Source organism: Mytilus edulis, chromosome 12 (assembly GCF_963676685.1).
Source record: "Mytilus edulis chromosome 12, xbMytEdul2.2, whole genome shotgun sequence".
NCBI lineage: Eukaryota > Metazoa > Mollusca > Bivalvia > Mytilida > Mytilidae > Mytilus > Mytilus edulis.
Genome location: NC_092355.1, coordinates 15,835,286 through 15,855,581, shown reverse-complemented (window position 1 = coordinate 15,855,581; position 20,296 = coordinate 15,835,286). Strand labels below are relative to the sequence as shown.

Below are 20,296 nucleotides of genomic sequence, written 5' to 3'. Positions count from 1 at the left end.
AACAAGAAAACAAACGGCCTTATTTGTTTAAAAAAAATGAATGAAAAACAAATATGTTACACATAAACAAATGACAACCACTGAATTACAGGCTCCTGACTTGGGACAGACACATACATAAATAATGTGGTGGGGTTAAACAAGTTAGCGGGATCTAGACTGTATAAATTATTTTTAAATATGAATCATTTCACAAAACTACCTTTCTTACCGATGGTCTGGATTGAGGGTCCTTCATTTCATTCCTATCTAATTCTTTATACCATTTATCTCTATTTATTTTTTTTCCATTTTTCTGTACTTTTTATAATTTAACAACCCGTTTTTCTTCATTGTTACATGTATGTCTATTTTCTTTTATATTTACAAATGTATTGTGAACATTTCATGCATTATTCTCTATTCTTTAAATCTTTTCCTTACCCTCCTATAATATATTTGATCCTACAGAATCTTCATGAGAGAAAACAAAACTTTTACTACCTAAACAGGAAAAGCGGTCTTGTCATAAAATGATATTTTTCTAAATTTAAAAGCTTGTTAGGTCTCTACACAGTTATTTCGAAGTGCATTTCTTTAATACATTGTATGTTAAAGACATTAAATGCAAACTTTTAAAAATTACACCTGCACTAAGTGGGTGTCATATTCTCTTGATGGCTTCAGACATTTTTTAACCTTTTTTAGCTGGTCCATTCATGACCAAAAGTTACAGTATAATTTCAACTCTTTAAATACTTCCTCTTTATTTAAAGGCATATTTTTTAAAGGTGTATGAAAAAAATTCAAGGTATGAAATCAAATTTATAAAAATGATTATATAATTGATTTTCATGTGGAACGCATTGTAATGTTCACACAAGATATAAAAAAGAAGATGTGGTATGATTGCCAATGAGACAACTATCCACAAAAAACCAAAATGACACAAACATTAACAACTATAGGTCACAGAACGGCCTTCACCAATGAGCAAAGCCCATACTGCATAGTCAGCTATAAAAGGCCCCGGTAAGACAATGTAAAACAATTCAAACGAGAAAACTAAAGTCTTTATTTTGTAAATAAAGATAAAATCAAGGGATAATAAATTAACTATATTCCTATCTAATAGGATAGTAGGAACTAACTGATCTTAACCAACTTTGTGTGACCAGAGCTTACTAAATTAAAAGCCTACGGACCAAGTTTCATGGCAATTATAAGATATACATGTATGTTATAGACAAAATGTTTTTAAAGACTAATTAGATGTACATGTATCAGACATGAAGAATGTATAATAATTATTCAAAAGTCAAAATTATAAAAATGTATTCATGAGTATGTGCCTTTTAGCATGTTTAGTAGGTTTTTGAATGAAAAAGGGGGAGGGCTTGTGTGAAGAGGTGATATTTTCCTGCAATTTAAAACCTCGTGAATGTTTTTGTTGTATAAATAATCCCAGTGGCGGATCCAGAATTTTTAATAAGTGGGGGCTCACTGACTGCCTAAAAGGGGACCCGCTCAGGTCATGCTCCAGTGATTCCCTATATTATTAACCAAATTTTTCCCAGGGCTGCCTCTGAATCCTCCGATATGTTTAAAATGTACTTTAAATAGAAAGGAAATTATAAATGGCATAGTATATCACATGTAATAATTTAAAAGTACGTTATGTATTAAAAAGTCTAAGGCCAAAAACACTTGAAATAATTCAGGGTCAATTTAGGCCCCTAACACATACATTGTATTTACATTTAAAAATGCATATATACTACAGCTGTAGTTATTAAAATTTGCTTTTTTGGGGGCTGATTTTTATTGCATGTAATTTTAGTCTCAAGAGGCATACATGTATATTTGAACCACTTACTTTTCTTTTCTATCCTACAGTAGAAAAGAAAAATAACATGTTAAATACAGCAGTTACAAAAAATATTGTAAAATGCGAATATACTGAAATCTTTAATTTTATGACAGACTTTATGTACATACAAATCTCATCACATTTTTCTTGCTCCATAAAGTTTGCAAGACAAGGGTCCCGACTATTCATACAACTCATTCTGCAAATTTATCTGTGATAATCTACTTTGCTCTAGATTTAGAGTTCAAAAATGATTAATACAAATTGATAAAACCCCTATATCATTTGTACATTAATATGCCTTCAGTTTTCTCATTTGAATTGTTTTTCATTAGTAATTGAAGGGCCTTTTACAGCTCACTATGCAATAACCGCTTTTGATCTGTAGCTGTTAACTTCTGTGTCTTTTGGTCTATTGCGGAGAGTTGCCTCATTAACAATCAATTATCATACCACATCTTCCTTTTATATTGAAACACAAATATTGACACATAAAAACCTTTCAGATAGAAAGTCAGAATGAGACTTATGGGTAAAAACTTAGCAGACTGTCAGCTCACACTTTTCATATGTTGTCACAAATATGGTGTATTAAGCACAATAATAACCAGATGCTCCGCAGGACGCAGCTTTATACATCCGCAGAGGTAAACCCCTCGTTGCACAATGAACAAGTTCTGTCATTTATTTTGCTAAAAAAATCTCTTGGATGGCGGATGACCCGCAAATTTTATTTCAATTTAATAAATAGAGACATCAAGCTTTACAGTATGAAAAAAATGAGCAACTTCTGTCATTTATTTTGCTCTTAAAATTCAATCAAAGATATTTTATGCCTGTTTTCCCTATATTTAGCCTATTTGCACTCATTTTCAGAGGTCAAAAAATCTCTTGGATGGCCGGTGACCCCCAAATTTTATTTCAATTTTATAAAATAGAGACATCAAGCTTTACAGTATGAAAAAATAGGCAACTTCTGTCATTTATTTTGCTCTTAAAACTCAATCAAAGATATTTTATGCCGGTTTTCCCTATATTTGGCCTATTTGCACTCATTTTCAGAGGTCAAAAAATCTCTTGGATGGCCGGTGACCCCCAAATTTTATTTCAATTTTATAAAATAGAGATATCAAGCTTTACAGTATGAAGAAAATGAGCAACTTCTGTCATTTATTTTGCTCTAAAAATTCAATCAAAGATATTTTATGCCTGTTTTCCCTATATTTAGCCTATTTGCACTCATTTTCAGAGGTCAAAAAATCTCTTGGATGGCCGGTGACCCCCAAATTTTATTTCAATTTTATAAAATAGAGACATCAAGCTTTACAGTACGAAAAAATAGGCAACTTCTGTCATTTATTTTGCTCTTAAAACTCAATCAAAGATATTTTATGCCTGTTTTCCCTATATTTAGCCTATTTGCACTCATTTTTAGAGGTCAAAAAATCTCTTGGATGGCCGGTGACCCCCAAATTTTATTTCAATTTTATAAAATAGAGACATCAAGTTTTACAGTATGAAAAAATAGGCAACTTCTGTCATTTATTATGCTCTTAAAATTCAATCAAAGATATTTTATGCCGGTTTTCCCTATATTTGGCCTATTTGCACTCATTTTCAGAGGTCAAAAAATCTCTTGGATGGCCGGTGACCCCCAAATTTTATTTCAATTTTATAAAATAGAGACATCAAGCTTTACTTTATGAAAAAATGAGCAACTTCTGTCATTTATTTTGCTTTGAAAATTCAATCAAATTGTTTTTTTGTCCATTTTCCCTATATTTCCATATAACCTATTTGCACTCATTTTCAGAGGTCAAAATATCTCTTAGATGACCGGTGACCCCCAATTTTTTTTGCATTTTTTCATTTACAATACTTCAAAGTTAAATTTCACAAAGTATAAGAAAATTCTGTCATTTTTTTTCTATACCCCTGAACTACCTTAAGTGTAAATAATTATAACCTACTAAAGATACATTAATCTAGTGGATACAGTGTGTTGTATACAAATTTTCCTTTTTATTGGTGACGAACTTTATAACAGTTATTTATATTTTTTATATTAGATATCCGTGTATCATGTGTATATATATTCTTGGTGGAGGATAATTTTACTCCAAAGAAAGGGGGTGTGCCTTTATTGGCAGAAATTAATGAAGTTAAAGGTACAGATACAGAACTTCATAAAATGTTCTTTTTAAAATCTATGACCGACGCGTCATTCCAGGTTTTTAATTTCTTTTTCGTACTGCCTAATTTCTGACGATTAAGAAAGGTTATGGCAAAAAAAAGAATGAAAAGTGATAAAATGTTATAATTAAGTGGAAAAGAAAAAATAACGGTACCATTCTTGCAAGTATTTAGCAATAATAGTAGCGGCAATCTTACAAGTTTTCCCGTTGAAAAATCGTTTTTTTTTTCAAATTTATCCGTGGACCCACGTTGTTTTAAAGAATAACTCAGCCGCTAGGTTGCAATGTACTGTATTGTTGTATGTGTGAGTTCTTAATATCATATATGACCTTGTAAACGAATAAAGGCAACAGTAGTATACCGCTGTTCAAACTCATAAATCCATGGACAAAAAACAAAATCGGGGTAACAAACTAAAACTGACGGAAATAGCCATTGAAAATTTACAGAAGATCATCGCATCGCAAAGAATTTTGTTTGTTGTTGATAATAAGATAGTCGTAACTTGGTCGTGATTATCATGATTATAGTAGCTTGTTAGTGATGATCGTAACTTTCTCTTTATGCTGATATGCGACTATAAATAAATCGTGTTTGAATGTTTGATAGTGTGGCTAGAACTAGTGAAAAATTTAATTTATAAAGTCATAACGTACGGCAAATGTTCATCATGATCACAAGCTAGGAGAGGCAAACATTTTCCATGTTCACACATTTTTATACCGTTAGGATTCTACTTCGTCAGAATTATCTCCCCGTTGCGCCAGTTCATTTTTACAATCGTAAAAATGGAAGCCATTGCAGAAATGACGCGCTGCCAATTAAGCTCTTGAAACCCGATAGATTCATCAACATAGCACCATTACGATCCTGATATGCCAGTTGTATTTTAAAAGACAAGTGTATCTACTAGCTAATTAATGAGAATCAGTTGATGCACTTGTCTGTATTCGGTCACCCTAAAACTACAGTATCATCGGAATTTTCGAAAATTCATAAAACATTTGAAAAAAACTTATTTATTATTTCGTAGAAGTGCAGACTTAAAAATATTCAGTGGTTGAACCCGAGATGTAACATACAAAAAACATCTTTTTCAAAGATATGCATTTTTAAGATCCAACTCTGAATGTTTATGACGTCCTCACACTAATTTCATTGGAAGTAGGATGTATACAGATTGATAATCTAGTTTTAGATGCATGATTTGTTTTTTTGGTCGTTAATGGCTTTGAACTAGCTGTCAGTTAACTGCTATTACTCTCAGATCTTGACCTAGACTAAGTGTCGTTTTTTCTTGGGATGTACAAGTACCCGGCCACGTCCACTTGTATTTTGATTCATCTGATGAGTAAAGATTTTTTCAAGTGATTTTTATAGTTCGCTCTTATGTTGTACTATTATACCACTGTCCCAGGTTAGGTGGGGTTAGGATCCCGTTAACATGTTTAACCTCGCCATATTCTGTATGTATGTGCCTGTCCCAAGTCAGGAACCTGTAATTTGGTGGTTGTCGTTTGTTTATGTTTTATATATTTGTTATTTATTTATTTTTTCTACATGATTAATACCGTTAAATTTCTCGTTTGAATTGTTTTACATTGTCTTTTCGAGGCCTTTTATAGCTCAATATGCGGTATTGGCTTGCCTCATTGTTGAAGGCCGTACGTTGACCTATAGTTGTTAGTTTCTGTGTCATGTTGGTGTCTTGTGGAGGTGTCTCATTGGCAATCATACCACATCTTCTTTTTTTATATCAAAAATCTGACCTCAAGTACTTTTAGTCAAAATTTGATATTGGAGCACATCTACTCTAGATTATTTTTTTTTTGTGAATCATTAAACAGGTATTTCACTTGACCCATACATTTCAGTTTTTAGTATAGTGTATTTTCTATGTGTTAAAGTCCAGCTGTAGCCTTGTGATATAAAAATGATACAATCTGAAGCGATATGATGTATTAAATACTTTTACTTTTTACGTTTTCAAGATCAAATATTCCACTCAAATACGCCCTTACATAAAACGGTGCACTCGGTTTTCTTTTTTCGATGTAATTGATGTTTTGTGTTGTTTTTTTTTTGGGGGGGGGGGGGGGATTTAGTCACATAATGGAAGGACAGAAGAGAAGATTAAGGAACAAATAGATTGATATGTTCTCCGTCCGTTGTATTTTTTTTAAATCGGAGGCTATGCATTTTTCAGATTAAACCGAATAGACACCCATGTCGTCGACTTGATATCTGATTGTTCTGCTTAATCATGTCATAGGTAAATTGTAAACTTATGTAAATGGTGTTTATATGTTAAAGGACGATAGTTGTTTACGCATTTGTTAAATTGGTATGTTTACACAACTTTTTTAAATCAAATATTCCGTTAGCAGAAGGGTCTGACAAAATCAGTTACTATGATTATAGACATATTTTATACAGTTCGACATATTGTATACACTTACATGACTTACGACTATCTTTCAAGTAATTGTCCAGAAATTGCGACTTTATTTTTTTGGAGTTACGATGATCTTCCGTAAATTTTCTCTGGTCTTTATTTCGGTAATAAGGTCACACATGATGTTAAGTACACATACATACAACAATACCGTACATATCATTCTAGCGGCTGAGAGAATTCTTTAAAACAACGCGTGTACTCGGAACATTTATAAAAAACGATTTTACCTGTGTTGTGCTCCGCCATATTAGGATCACCGTAACACGGCCGACACTCGGCTAACCGAGAGATTGGTCGGTTAATCTATATTGAGGATGCGGTTATATCGGCGTTTTGTCTGTTAATCGGGTTGGCTAAACTCTGTTAATCAGGTGTTATCGAGAAAATCATTGAAAGTTCAGCATGTTTCATTGTATAACTTTCTAAATATATTTTCATCATAAAAAGTATTCATGTCTAACATAACAATTCAATGTACTGAATTCAGGGGTGTAATTTTTATTTTTCTAGCTTCGATGTACGATCTATAAAATGAAAAGGCGGGTTACTCATCCATAAATTTATACACATTTTACACACATAAAATGTACACAAAATGACACATTGGTTAAATTTACTTGCATTCAATATTTTGGACATCGAAAAAACAAAGGCATTATGTTTGTTAACCACATTGATATCATTGTGTGAAAAATCTACACGAAAACCTGTATTTTGGTGACATAAATCAATCTTTATTTAAAACCTGGTCTGTTAATGGGTCGGATGTATAAAACCCGGTCTGTTAATTGGTCTGGTTTCAAAAAGTGTAATATTAAAGTAATATTAATTTCATCCAAGAATGATCGCATATATCATGTTGATTCTGTTTAATTGTCATGAATGACACAAATTTGTCAACGTCATTGGTAACCAGTATATAAATCAGAGATAAACGTCGTAATGTAACTGAACATCAGTAAGTAAAATATATTGGGATGACAAAATATGAAAAATGAAGAAAGAATAATGAGTAAGATAAATAAAATGTAGAAAAAAATGACATAACAATTTAAAGAATACAGAAATAAACAATACCCCCAATCCGGACCCTCATGGTATACACGAGAATCTGGATGGAAACGCAGAATATAGAATAATATATAAGGACAGTAGAGAGTGATACATTGCTAAAAACGAGAGAAAAATAATACTTGTTTAAGAATACACACATGAAACACCGATGACTGTTGAAACAGTAACGGATTGCGATGTACTTATATTGGTGACAAATTCCAGAAGTTTACATGCGGACAACTATGGTGGCAGGTTAATGCCATTTTGCGTTTTAGCGCTTTAGCGTTTTCGCCTTACATATTCTATATGGCGAAAACGCGAAATTGCGAAGTCGAAAACGCGAAAACGCGAAATAGACTTCACCGGCCACCATAGACAACTGTAGGTCTCCTCTGCACTTATGTAGAAAGGAATTAAACGGAATAAAATGAATTGAAACTTAAAATAACCAAATGTAGCTGCATTAGCTCCTTTCCGTTTACTTCTTTAGAGTGATTTGTAAAAAAACATATGATTAAGTAATAGAAGAAAAGAACCAATTGGATGATGCTGACGAATTAGGGTTTAACGTCCGGTGACAAATATCATGTTCATATGTGAACGAGAACACGTTATATGTACCCTGTGTTGTATTAGAAAGACACTTTCAGTCGGAATTGAGAACGTGCTACTTCGAACAGACACAAAAATTAAAGCTGTTGAAAACGTCAATGAAAAATTCATGCATATTCCAGAGGCCAATCCATATCACGCTGTATTATAGTGACACACCCTTCAATAAAATGCGAAGAAAGTCAAAATAAAAATGCTCTTTCTAGGATACTGTGGCACCGTATTGTCATTTTTGTTTACTCAGGAACATCTCATTCTTAAATTTTTCAAGGGGAAAATATAAAGGTAGCAAAATTATTGTCGTGGCTAAATTACTCTTAACTGACACAATTTCAATTGTCCAACCCATTAACAGACTTTATTCCCATAATTTTCACTAAAACGTGGTATTATTCACGTTATTTTATAATTATGAAGTATTTACTAATGTCAACTCTTAACAGACGTATAACCAACCCGATTAACAGACCAATCGCCCATATAGCCGCATACTCAAAATAGATTAACCGACCAATCTCTCGGTTAGCCGAGTGTCGGCCGTGCGTAACTGCAATTACGATGATCAGTTTAACACCAGTGGTATAAATTATCATTAATTTGACTTAATTGTTAACACTTTATTTGTTGGTATAAACTGTGTGAATGTATGGTGAATATCTTTATTCTTTTATTTCCAATTTTTATTCTTTATTCTTTTACACCGAATTATCAGTCAGGGGCATTACTTAATTAGTGTTTCAGAAAGATTAGATTTCATATTTCATGGGGAAAATAACCAGATGACTGCGAACATTTGTTAAAGCTAGTAAAATCTGTATAGTTGGAACCTATAAAAATAATATTTAGAAAAGATACTTATATAAGTAATATTTAAAATAGCCTCGTTTTCAACATTACTTGTATAGGTAATTCTAATATGACGTGCTTCTTTAGCTTTGTAAACACCACTGTGATAAAATTCTCGATAAAATATACTTAGCGCAGACTCAGAGATATACATAATAATGGCTGTTACAATATACTTCCCACGTAAATCTACATATATTGGGACCTATTTGTAGACCCTTGGCCGATTTTATTGTTTTGAAAAGTGCAATTAAAAAAAGACAAAATAATTTTTATTCTTATTCGTATGCATAATAAAAAGAAGTAATGCACAAGAGCTCGGACAAGTCAACAAAATAAAATTTAAATAAAATTCCGCGAAAGTCTATTTATCTTTTTGGCGCATTTAAGTCATTTCAAAACATGACGTCATACAAATGAAACCGCTAAAGTTGAAAGTTTTCTGTTACGTGAACCATCGGAATTGGTATGATATTGTATTAAAACTGATTTTTGAGGTAGGTTTTGTTTTATTTTCTATTCTATTGCATTATTCGCATATTTACTCATTTCAGCAAGTCAACATGGCAGCTCCTTAGTTACATAATGTCAACTTTGGATTTGACGGAAGCTTATGAGAAAAACATGTAAATTAAAAATGGCAAATGTTGGGTTTGAGAATTTAAAGAATTAAAAAGTTTTTTTTCTAGCGGTTATTCACGAAATAACCTACGCAAGCTACATATTTATAAAGATATTTGAGATTTATCTAACAGGGAGTAAAAAAGAACAGCCACACACACAGCATACATACCCTCGCTTCAGTTTTTTAATGACCGTATTTGTCCTATTAGAATCGAAATAATTCATGGAAGCCATAGATTGTTGGAAATTTACAAATGGCCTGGGCCGTGATATTCGTTAATATTATCCCTCGCTAACGCTCAGGATAAAATTCGGATATCACGGCCCAGGCCATGTGTAAATTTCCAAAAATCTATGGCTTCCATGAATTATTTCTTAATTTTAAATGTTACTTGTTTAAGTAATGCCCCTGACTGATTATAATAATTTTTCTCTGCTCATTCTATAATTTGGCCATTTCATTGCTAAATCGTCAGAAACGCTGGCAGTACGAACAGGAGATTTTTTCAGTGAGTGACGCGACTGGCATAGATGTTTAAAATATAATAAATGAAGTACAAGAATACACGGAAATAATACAAAGCATTGCTGTTTATCTTGTCATAGAAAACAGAACAATCATTAGCTCCTTTTGTTATGAAATAAGGTTATATATATAAACAAAGGATGTAAACTAATATAATGTTGTGACATGTCTAATTTTCTAAGTACAATATTATAAATTGTTATCTATTAATATTTCAGACTAAACAAAACATAATTGGTAGCCTTCTTTATATAGCAATCTACCCTATTATATGTACATCCTTTGTAAATTTAGATGTGGTAGTCATAGATGACCAGTCGAGACCGGGAGATGGCGCAATTTGCCAAGAAGCGAAAGAGTGTGCTCTCTATGTGACTCTATGGATATCGGTGATGAATACCACTATATTATGACATGTAGCTACTTTATCAATGAAAGAATAAATCTGCTTCCCCCTTTTTGTCAGTAAAATGTTAACATTTATAAGTTTGAACAGCTATTTGCTTCAAACAATGTAATTGTATTAGAAAAACTATGTAAATTTATTAAGAACGTCCAAGAGAAGGTCGTTCCTCCAGGTTAGAACTTCTTAGTATTACTTTATATATGTATATCATGTATATGTAATTCACACATGCTATATAAGTTTGTATATTGTTAATATGTATATGTTCTCTGTAACAATTGTTTTAAGAGAATAAAGTATTCATTCATTCACTGGTGAAATTCATAATATCTGAATTGTTTACGACATACATATATATATCAATTTTCTTTAAACCAAAATTGTCTCTAACTTGCTCTATCAGTCAACGGTTTATATGAATGTGCCCACATAATCATGATAAGAAATTTCAAATGTTAAGAAGCACGCACTAGGATAACATATTCTATGGCATTGTGTAAAAAGTCCATGTTGTATATCATTTTGATATGTTTATTTGGTATGTATGTCAATTTGTTTTGTCAACTTAAAGCAGAATAAGTAAAATCGTTCGTAGATTATGTATAATTTTGACAGTGAGCAAAATTAATTATATATTTATTGCATGCGTTTATATGTTATGTATGATATTTTATGTCGTAATTGTATTCAAATATGATTTGTTCATTATCATACTTAATCATTTAAACTTTATTAAATAAACAATTTACCTTATTTTAAACACCGAGACATTGATATGAACGTGTAACAATATCAACTTATATCAGAACAATAACTTCAGATTTGATAAATGTATGTAGACCTTATTGTCCAATAACGTACTTTATATGCTATAAAAAAAGGGATAATGTTAATCTGAAATGTCTGAACTCTTCTACATTTCTGCATTAATTTCCAGCTGTATCCCAAATGCATCATTTTTGCTGTACAATAAGTAATACTGTACCACAATGGAAAATGTATACATGCTAAGGTGTATACTTACAACAGCGTCTGATATTTGTGTTTTAGTAAAATTTACTGATTCATTCTTTCGTCCAACAATACAATGTTGATGGTGTTATCATTTAATCAAACAATAGACTTCATTTTTCTATCGGCACAATCAAATTCTAGATAGATGTATAACTGGTTTTTTTTTTTTCGCTCAGAGTTTGCATGGGCGCGCCATGACAGGGTTGATAATCCCTTTCTGTTTTCTTACTCTCTGAAAAATTGAAAATTTCACTTTTTTTTAAAATTCTTAATCACAAAAATTACTAGTACAGATAAGTTATTTTATAGAAGTGAAAGAGCTTTGTAAAATCACCGAAATATTATAAGTATAACCCTTACTAGAGGCCGAGGTGACGTCTTTAAGTGTGTGTTTAGTTCAGGTAAGAACACATACTCATGATAATGAGGACCTTCAAATTTTCATTTTTTTTATTCTAGAAATGAACCTTATCTGACAACACTATTTCCAATTTATTTTCGACGGTATTCTTGTCTTATTTTTAACTCTCGATCTGGAAAGATTGATTTCATGGTCATATGGTTCATATATTAACTTCGATGATTCTTAGTCTAATGTGAGAGCATTCTTTATATAGTAATGTCTGATGTATAATTGAATATTAAACTTATAGTATTGGTTTTTTTACGAATGATATTTATAAAGGCTGTAAGTAATCAAAATAGGAAGATATAAAGTTTTGAACGGTAGAGTCATACAAAATAAATGCACAAATTATTAAATCAAATTTACTAGAACACACCCGCGAAATCGCGAGCATTTAGAGCTTGTGAGATTTTGTGTCTGGAGAATTTCAGAAAAAGTATCAAAATTCACAGGTAGTTTAAGCCCTCTCCCTTGATTCCAAAGTCCATTATTTTTTTTTCTGTTATATTCCATTATTTCTACGGTTCTGTAAATTATGAACATAGGTATATTATAAGTAAAGTGTATTTGCTATTAGCTATGAATTTCTTCTCCTAGACGATCACTGACTGCTATATCATTTTGAGAGTCTCTATCAACGTAATAATTATTGTCCTGTCCCCGAGTACTCTTATGAAATTTATGTGCAAGTATAAAACCAGAAGTCCTGTTTGACTTAAAAGCGGAATCGCGAGCATTTTAAGCTATAATAGTCATAAGAATGGATGACAAATGCGACAATGAATGTTACCTTTAGGACACAGAGACATGATGATTAATTTATTGAGAGAGAGAAAAAGAAGCGACACGCAAAATGAGGTCTTCTCGTTAAATAGTTTAGATATCTATGTATTTTATCTGCAAAAATTAATGAGTTGTAATCTTCAGGTTTATCAACTATGTGTACATTGTACACTCGTATGTTGGACTGAAAAACAACATTGTATCACGCACGTTATATTTATTATGTAATTTACTAATCTGAAGTTGACCTAGTTTGTATAATAAATGGTGTTTACAAATGTGTTTTAAATACAGATAAAAGAGGGGCGAAAGATACCAGAGGGACAGTCAAATGTATAGATCGAACTGACAACGTCATGGCTACAAAGAAATAGACAAACCGACAAAAAATAGAGCACAGCTCACAAGATAGAAAATTAAAGACTAAACAACTTTTTTAAAATGTCTTGAAGTGTAAAATAGGACGATCTTGATTTTGTTAATTGCTGTTCATGCGATTGTCACAAGACCTGTAATTGCACTGTCTTTTATCATAATAGTCATGATATAAGAAAGTGAAATTAAAGATAAGTTCCCGAGGGCGATGGTAATGTCAGTTACCCCTAGGTAAAACGTTGTTTGTAGTCGGGTAAGCCAAAAAGATATCGCATATTTCACGGGAACCTTCAAACATTTGGAAAGTGTTTGTCGGACCGACCTTAGTTAAACTACTGCTTTAACGGAAATTATTGCCCCAAAAAGTGTTGATGTGAATCAAAAATTAATTTCATTTGTATATCATATAACAAGTTAAATACATTTTTTTTTATTAACGTGGATAATATATTTTATTGCACTCTATTGCTGTTAACTATTTACTTAGTGTACAGCATTGCACTAAGTATCCCTGATATATTAGTTATTAGGTATCCAGGGAGAATATCTAATAAAAGTAAATTGTTAAATACATTCTTAAATAACAGTAATTAAACAATAATATGATGAACACAGTAGAAACTGGTTCTCTTCTAATATATTTAACTTTTATGTACAACTTAGAAAGTTCATAACAATCATTATATTTTCCAGTGTGTTTCCAGAATGGTATTTGTCAATGTCCAAACGGTTGGAATCATCATAGTACATCATGTTATTACTTCAGCGATAATACGAAGAATTGGGATACATCTTCAGTATGTTATTTATTATAATGAACTTCAGACGGAATTATAGATACTGCATCAAACATCAGTGAATTTGCTGTACAAAATAAGCATTTGGTCTATGATTTCGCCTCTTCAGTGTCCCCCAAGGCCAAAATGTTTTTGTATTCAAACTTTAATACCGATACTAAATTACCATAGCGTCGTTAGTCAATATTATTTGTCAATATCAAATAATTCTATCCTCGGTGGTATCATGATTAATCAATTAAATAATAATATTAGTGTTATTGTCATCAATATTTTCATTTTTTGACAGGCTTCTTGCCAGGCACATCATGCAGAACTTGCGGTCATAGAGACAGATGAAGAAAACACGTTCATATGGTCTGTAATGACCAAACTTGGAGGTTGGAAACTTTGCACTATCCATTACACCAATATTTCAATTTCTTTCAATTATGAAATTCTGTTTTCTAGACAACTTATTGTCAAATCAATGTCAAACAGATTTCTTTTTGAAAACCAAATCCATTATGTTAAGATCTAAACAAATTTTAGTTCATAGAGATTACAAAAACATATACAAAAAACAAATATAATTCATGTACTTGCACGGCAAAGAAACCTGTCACTATGTAGTACTTTGATATTTGAAATTCTCTACTATGACTTATTTTTCGGTTGTCATTTATATCTTAGTAAAGACCGCTCATGCGTTTCATAAATACACCATAACAAACAATCAGTGAAATTGTTTTAATGAAAATTTAATGGTAAACGTTAAAGTATTAAATAAAAACAAAAAACATTCATGCGTGCATAAGAGTCACAAATAATTTTGGTAGTATGAACAATGTTTAGGAGTTTAAATGGTAGATGTTCCGAAAATTGATATGAATGAGTTTTTCAAAGCATGAATCTCTTCACACAAAAATAATTACCACACTTGCGTCTTGCATTCAATTATTCATTAAAAATTAGTGAGTTGTGAATACGTACTGTATAAAAACAAAATTTAAATAAAATTAAAAACTAATTGTTCAGAGAACAATTGAAAATCTTTCCACATTTAAGAAATTATGAAAAGAAGCAAGTTTCTTGATACTGATTCAATAAATAATGGTTTTCATATACTTTGAGTTAAATAAGGGAGATAATGTGCTACTTCCGGAGAAGTAAATGGCGCATCCAGTCTCATATGAAAGCTTGAACAGTGATTTCAAAAATGTAAAGTTTCTATATACTTTTACCTTTAACCAGAAGATAATTATCCACTTCTGGTTTATCAAAAGTATTTTTTAGTCTACAGTGATAAGTAAATGTATCTAAAGTACAAAAAATATGGATTCCGAGTACTTCTTCATAAAAAATGTGAAAAAATGGCTACTTCCGGTTTTTTCAAGGTCACTTCCAGTTGGCATTTTTCAATGTCATATGTCAACCAACATTTTGATAAAGGTCATTTGGCTATATAATGAACCAAGTTGAAGTAATAATCAATAAACTTGATAATTACACATTTCAGGGGCACTTACTCCTAAAAGATGCCATTAGATTGTTTCAGACTAAATGTAACATATCGACTTTACAATTAGGCAAACATTTTGCACTTATTCTTTTATACAGATCTTTAAAGGTGTTAAAGAAAATGCCAAAACAAGAAAAAGTTAACATTAAAAACTTGACCTTGACCTTTGACCTTGACCGATTGTTATAAGTTAGGACCCAGGGGCCTCAAATAAACACATTCCAGGGTTATGCGATGAATGGTTTATTAGTTAAAAAACATACCGACAAATTTATGTGGAAAAGGCAGATAACTCCTATGAAGTTTCATCGAATCGCTTCGATCCAAATTAGCCCAAAATTCCTGAGGATGTTACGAACAATTTCTAAAAAGAATTTTGTTGATATCTTTTTTTTTTGTTACGAAGGAGATGCACACAGATGATAAACAGTGAATAGGGAGATAAGTCTTACAAAGAAAATGGTTCGCCTTAGCAAGGTGAAATTTAAAAGCTCATAAACTATACGATACCATATGAGAAATGTCTAAGCGACATATTGCAAAACAAACATTTATCGCAAGAACATAATTTGGTGGAAGAAAAAAAAATAATAATAATAATCAGAAGAAATACAATGAGTCTTTCCACAGAAAAGTGGACAGACTTAATTATGATCAGAATGTCTACATGTTTCAATATTTGTTTGCTGTGCAGGAATGTTCTGGTTGGATGGAACAGATGAATTTTCAGAGGGACAATGGGAATGGGCATCAACTAACGCCGCTTTCGATTATTCAAACTGGTATCCAGGAGAACCAAACAATAGTGGGGGTCGAGAAGACTGTGTGTTGACAGGCGGAGTCTACAAAACATTCTGGAATGATGCGCCTTGCACAGACCATTTCAAATATATTTGTGAGAAAAGGTAAGAAAATGTATATCTGATTTTCTTTAAATTAAATATAAAATGTTTTAAATCAATAATTTAATCGTGAGTTGTCGCCATTCTCAACCGATTACTGTAACTTCAGAAACTATTGCGATGTTTGTATTATTGCGAAAATTGCGACATGGTTAAAACCGCAATAATTTAAACTCGCATTTTGAAATCAAGTTTATAATTTTAATAGGCTTTTTTCTCAATATCGCAAAATGAAAAATCGCATATCAGTCTATAATGACAAAATCGCAATAATAAATGGACGCAATAATTTCTGAATTTACAGAATTTAATAGGAATATGTATGTTTTAATCGAGTTCTGAAATCGCACTATTTTTTCTCGCATTGATGTTAGTTGTTCAGATTAATAATCGAAATAATGAATTCATGCAAATATTACTACATTTTTACTATTCTTTACAAAAAGGAGAGGAATAGTTCATAGAAATCTATGTACTGGATCAATTGAAATTTTATTAACTTTTTTTAAATCTGCATTTATTTGTTTGTGTTTCTTTGTAACTTATATTTTGCCTCATTAACGATCCAAATTTAGATTGTAATACAAGTTGTACTTTTTGTCTTAAAAGTTTAACATGTTAATAATAGCTATCAAAGATTCTAGAACTATAACTGTGTACGACACGTTTCGTCATCATAATAGTGACAAAAATTGACCCTTGATTAAAAAATGATAACTTTGCAAATCATTACGAAGTACTGAGGACCAAAATATGAAACATGTTGCTTTTGTTATAAGACAGCTGGTGACATTTGAAAATTACGATGTATATGTAGTTGCCAGTATTTTTTGTATTTGTATTTGTTTGATTTAGTTATCAACTTTTGTTTTTATCTCTTGCAGTTTGGAAAGTCCGATCGTTGGATAAAAAGTGAAATGCAAAAACCAAATAAATAATTAACAAATGATTTTTTTTTATCAATTTACCTTTTTGTACGAGAACAACAATGTACGAGTTATTGGTAGTAAATCATCTATTGCTAAAAATAGATATTTCTTAGTTAAATTTGTTTATTTATAACAGGGACTATATGCGTTTTGCAGGTATTTTTTTTATTGCATTTGCTATTTTATCACCTGTACGAAATGTTCCATATCGTCGCTGGGCTTCTAAAATGTTGTAAATTACAAATTTTTCAAGAAAAAAATTTCTCACAAAAGGCTTTGAAAATTTTGGCAAAATGCATGCTTCCAAAATGTCGTATGTGAACTTGAACATTTTTGTAAATAGCAGTGAAATAAAAACGTTGACACGTCTGGATTATCCAAGAACTTAAATTATTTTCACAGAAATAAAGAAATGTACGATTACTTTTTTCCCAAAACCATTCTACAACGATTTTCAAGTTTTCATACAACATTTTGGAAGCAAACTTTACAAACAACTGACTTTGGCAATTTTGTAATATGTCTTATTTCACACATTTTGATTGGTCTAACTGTATGCTATTTTGTGATAACAAAGATTTCCTCCCGCCCAGACCATTGGTGTCAAAAAGTATTTTTAGCCAAAAAAGTCATATACGACATTTTAGAAGCCCAGCGACGATATGGAATGTACACGGAATATAGTAAGAATATTGCTCTGAATTCCTACTTGAAAAGAGTGATATTCTAGTCGGACAGTAGTAGGAATCCTCACGGAAAATAGACGAAAAATTTAAATTAGCAGGAACCAGGATTATGCAAATTAGCAGGAATAATTTGGTGGGAAAATAAAAATCCTACTAGAAAACCTGGTAGGAATTTTTCAAAATTCCACCCAGAAAAATATTTTCCGAGAGGAATCTAAAAATATACAAAATGTAAGTGTATATTCAAAAATACACAACTGGGTCAATGATTTAAGTTTGAATCTCAACAACAGGGAACAAAGGAAATTCATAGAATACACTAATTTTTAAGAAAATGGATTTTTGAAATGTATAAGGAAACTGCAAGATGTGCAAGCTAGAAATTGTGTTATACATAAACATGAAGATTAGCCAAAAATATGCCTAAATGAAATTAAGAGTGAATTAATACACTATTGTTGAATTAATTGATTACTAAATACTTGTAGCAGACAGATAAAAAATCATTTTGAATGTATAAGAACTACCTTCAGTCTTCATAAGCCATATATTCTTACATTTCTATATTGTCGTTGTGTGAGCCTAGCTTACAGTATTGTGTTACAACGCAACTTTTCATTCTTTTCCCTTCTAACTTTTGAATTTGTGAACTGGAACTTGAATGCATTTAACACTGCAAAATGTGTGTCATTAGCAAACAAGAATCCAGTTCAAGATAACTAAAAAGATTCCAGGTAGAAAGATTTTCTGGTAGGAATCTATAAATTGATTCTGATAGGAATCTTGTACATGTAGTAGGAAAATATATAATCAAATCAGATTTTTTAAATAAAACAAAAATCCATACAGACTTTTAAAATTCCAACTAGGTATTGGCAGACTCTACATACATTTACAATATCTTCCTATATAGGCAGCTTAACATGATTGTCTTTACAGGTTAACCATATTTAATTGAATGATCTTTTTAGTGTTTGTAATAATGCTGCAAATTCTGTTGGATTTAGTGTGTAAAAAAGTAAATGTGGTATGATTGTCAATGAAGCAACTCTACACAGGAGACCAAATGAAACAAAAACTAACAACTATAGAAACTATAAAAGCTATAAAAGACCCCTAAATCACACAATATCATGTAAAAAGCTCAAAAGAGAAATTTGTAATTCGGTATTTATTATAAGTCGTTACTTCCTGTACTAAAAGAAAATAATATTGTGTGTACTCGATTATGCTTTTATGTAACCGTTAGAACAACCTGTTTTTAACTGAGTTATTTCCCCATGAAACTGTATAGACAAATTAAACCTTAAATACAAAACAAATTAAAAACCTCTATAGATTTAGTTCGTAATAACTTTGTAACAAAATAAATGAGTAATTTTCGTTTTTCTCATGATCAATTATACAGTGGATCATTACATTTTATACTAAAACTGAATGTGCAGATATACATGGTACACCTATACGAAATATTGACAAAATTAAAGGAATCATTTTACTCATAGTATCTCATTTCACGATATGCAGATGATACGTCTCTTATACTCGATTTATAACGTCAATATTTGGATACATCTCTCTGTATTTTAGATAAATATGTAGATTAATCAGACTTTGATATGGATTTAAACAAGATCAAGATTGTTTGGCTTTGGAATAAAAAGTTGGGCCAAGAATTTTGTGTGTGAAGTAGGGATTACATTGGGGTTCCAGCAGATGTACACTTCTTATGATAAATTTTTCAATGGATCTTAGTGAAATTGGAAATTTAAATAATGATCATAAGATCGGAAATAATATAAGAGCTTTGACAAAAAAAAACAAAAAAAAAAAAAAACAAAAACAAACTCCATAATTGGAAAAATAACAATGATCAAAACACTTATTCATACCAATATCTAGTCCAAATTATACAAAGCTTTTCCCTTATACTGCAAACGGACTGCTGAAGGCCGATTGGCATTGTCTTTAACTGCCCTTGGATTTGGTTGATTATGATTTAACTGTCAACATTCCAATTAGGCCGATTTAGGTGTTCTTTAAGTGTCAATAGGTCGATTTGGTCAAAGATTAAGGTACATGATTTAAAGACGTTGATCTTTATTCATAAAGCATAACATAATAATTTCTCTCCATATTCTTCCTTTTTTTCGTGAGGACATACTCAATTCTACGACGGCACTTTAAATCTCTGGGCTTCGAAACATGCCGGCATGCAGTAAAATCAGCACCAGTTAAGAAGAAAAATATGATATAATAATCAACTATAAATAATGTTATTCTGTTGAAAAAAAAAATCAACTGTAATCTAATTTTCTTAATTAATTTAA

The 20,296-nt window shown here is 31.2% G+C and overlaps 1 protein-coding gene across 1 annotated transcript; it reads left to right on the top strand.

Annotated features, from left to right (window-relative positions):
- The first annotated feature begins 10,984 nt into the window (after positions 1-10,984).
- On the top strand, positions 10,985-17,359 carry LOC139497290 (perlucin-like protein). The gene is made up of 5 exons (XM_071285481.1): positions 10,985-11,111; positions 13,845-13,948; positions 14,238-14,328; positions 16,144-16,354; positions 17,236-17,359. Exons 1-5 carry the CDS (start codon positions 11,060-11,062, stop codon positions 17,258-17,260), a joined length of 483 nt encoding a protein of 160 aa, XP_071141582.1. The 5' UTR covers positions 10,985-11,059; the 3' UTR covers positions 17,261-17,359.
- The last annotated feature ends 2,937 nt before the right edge of the window (positions 17,360-20,296 follow it).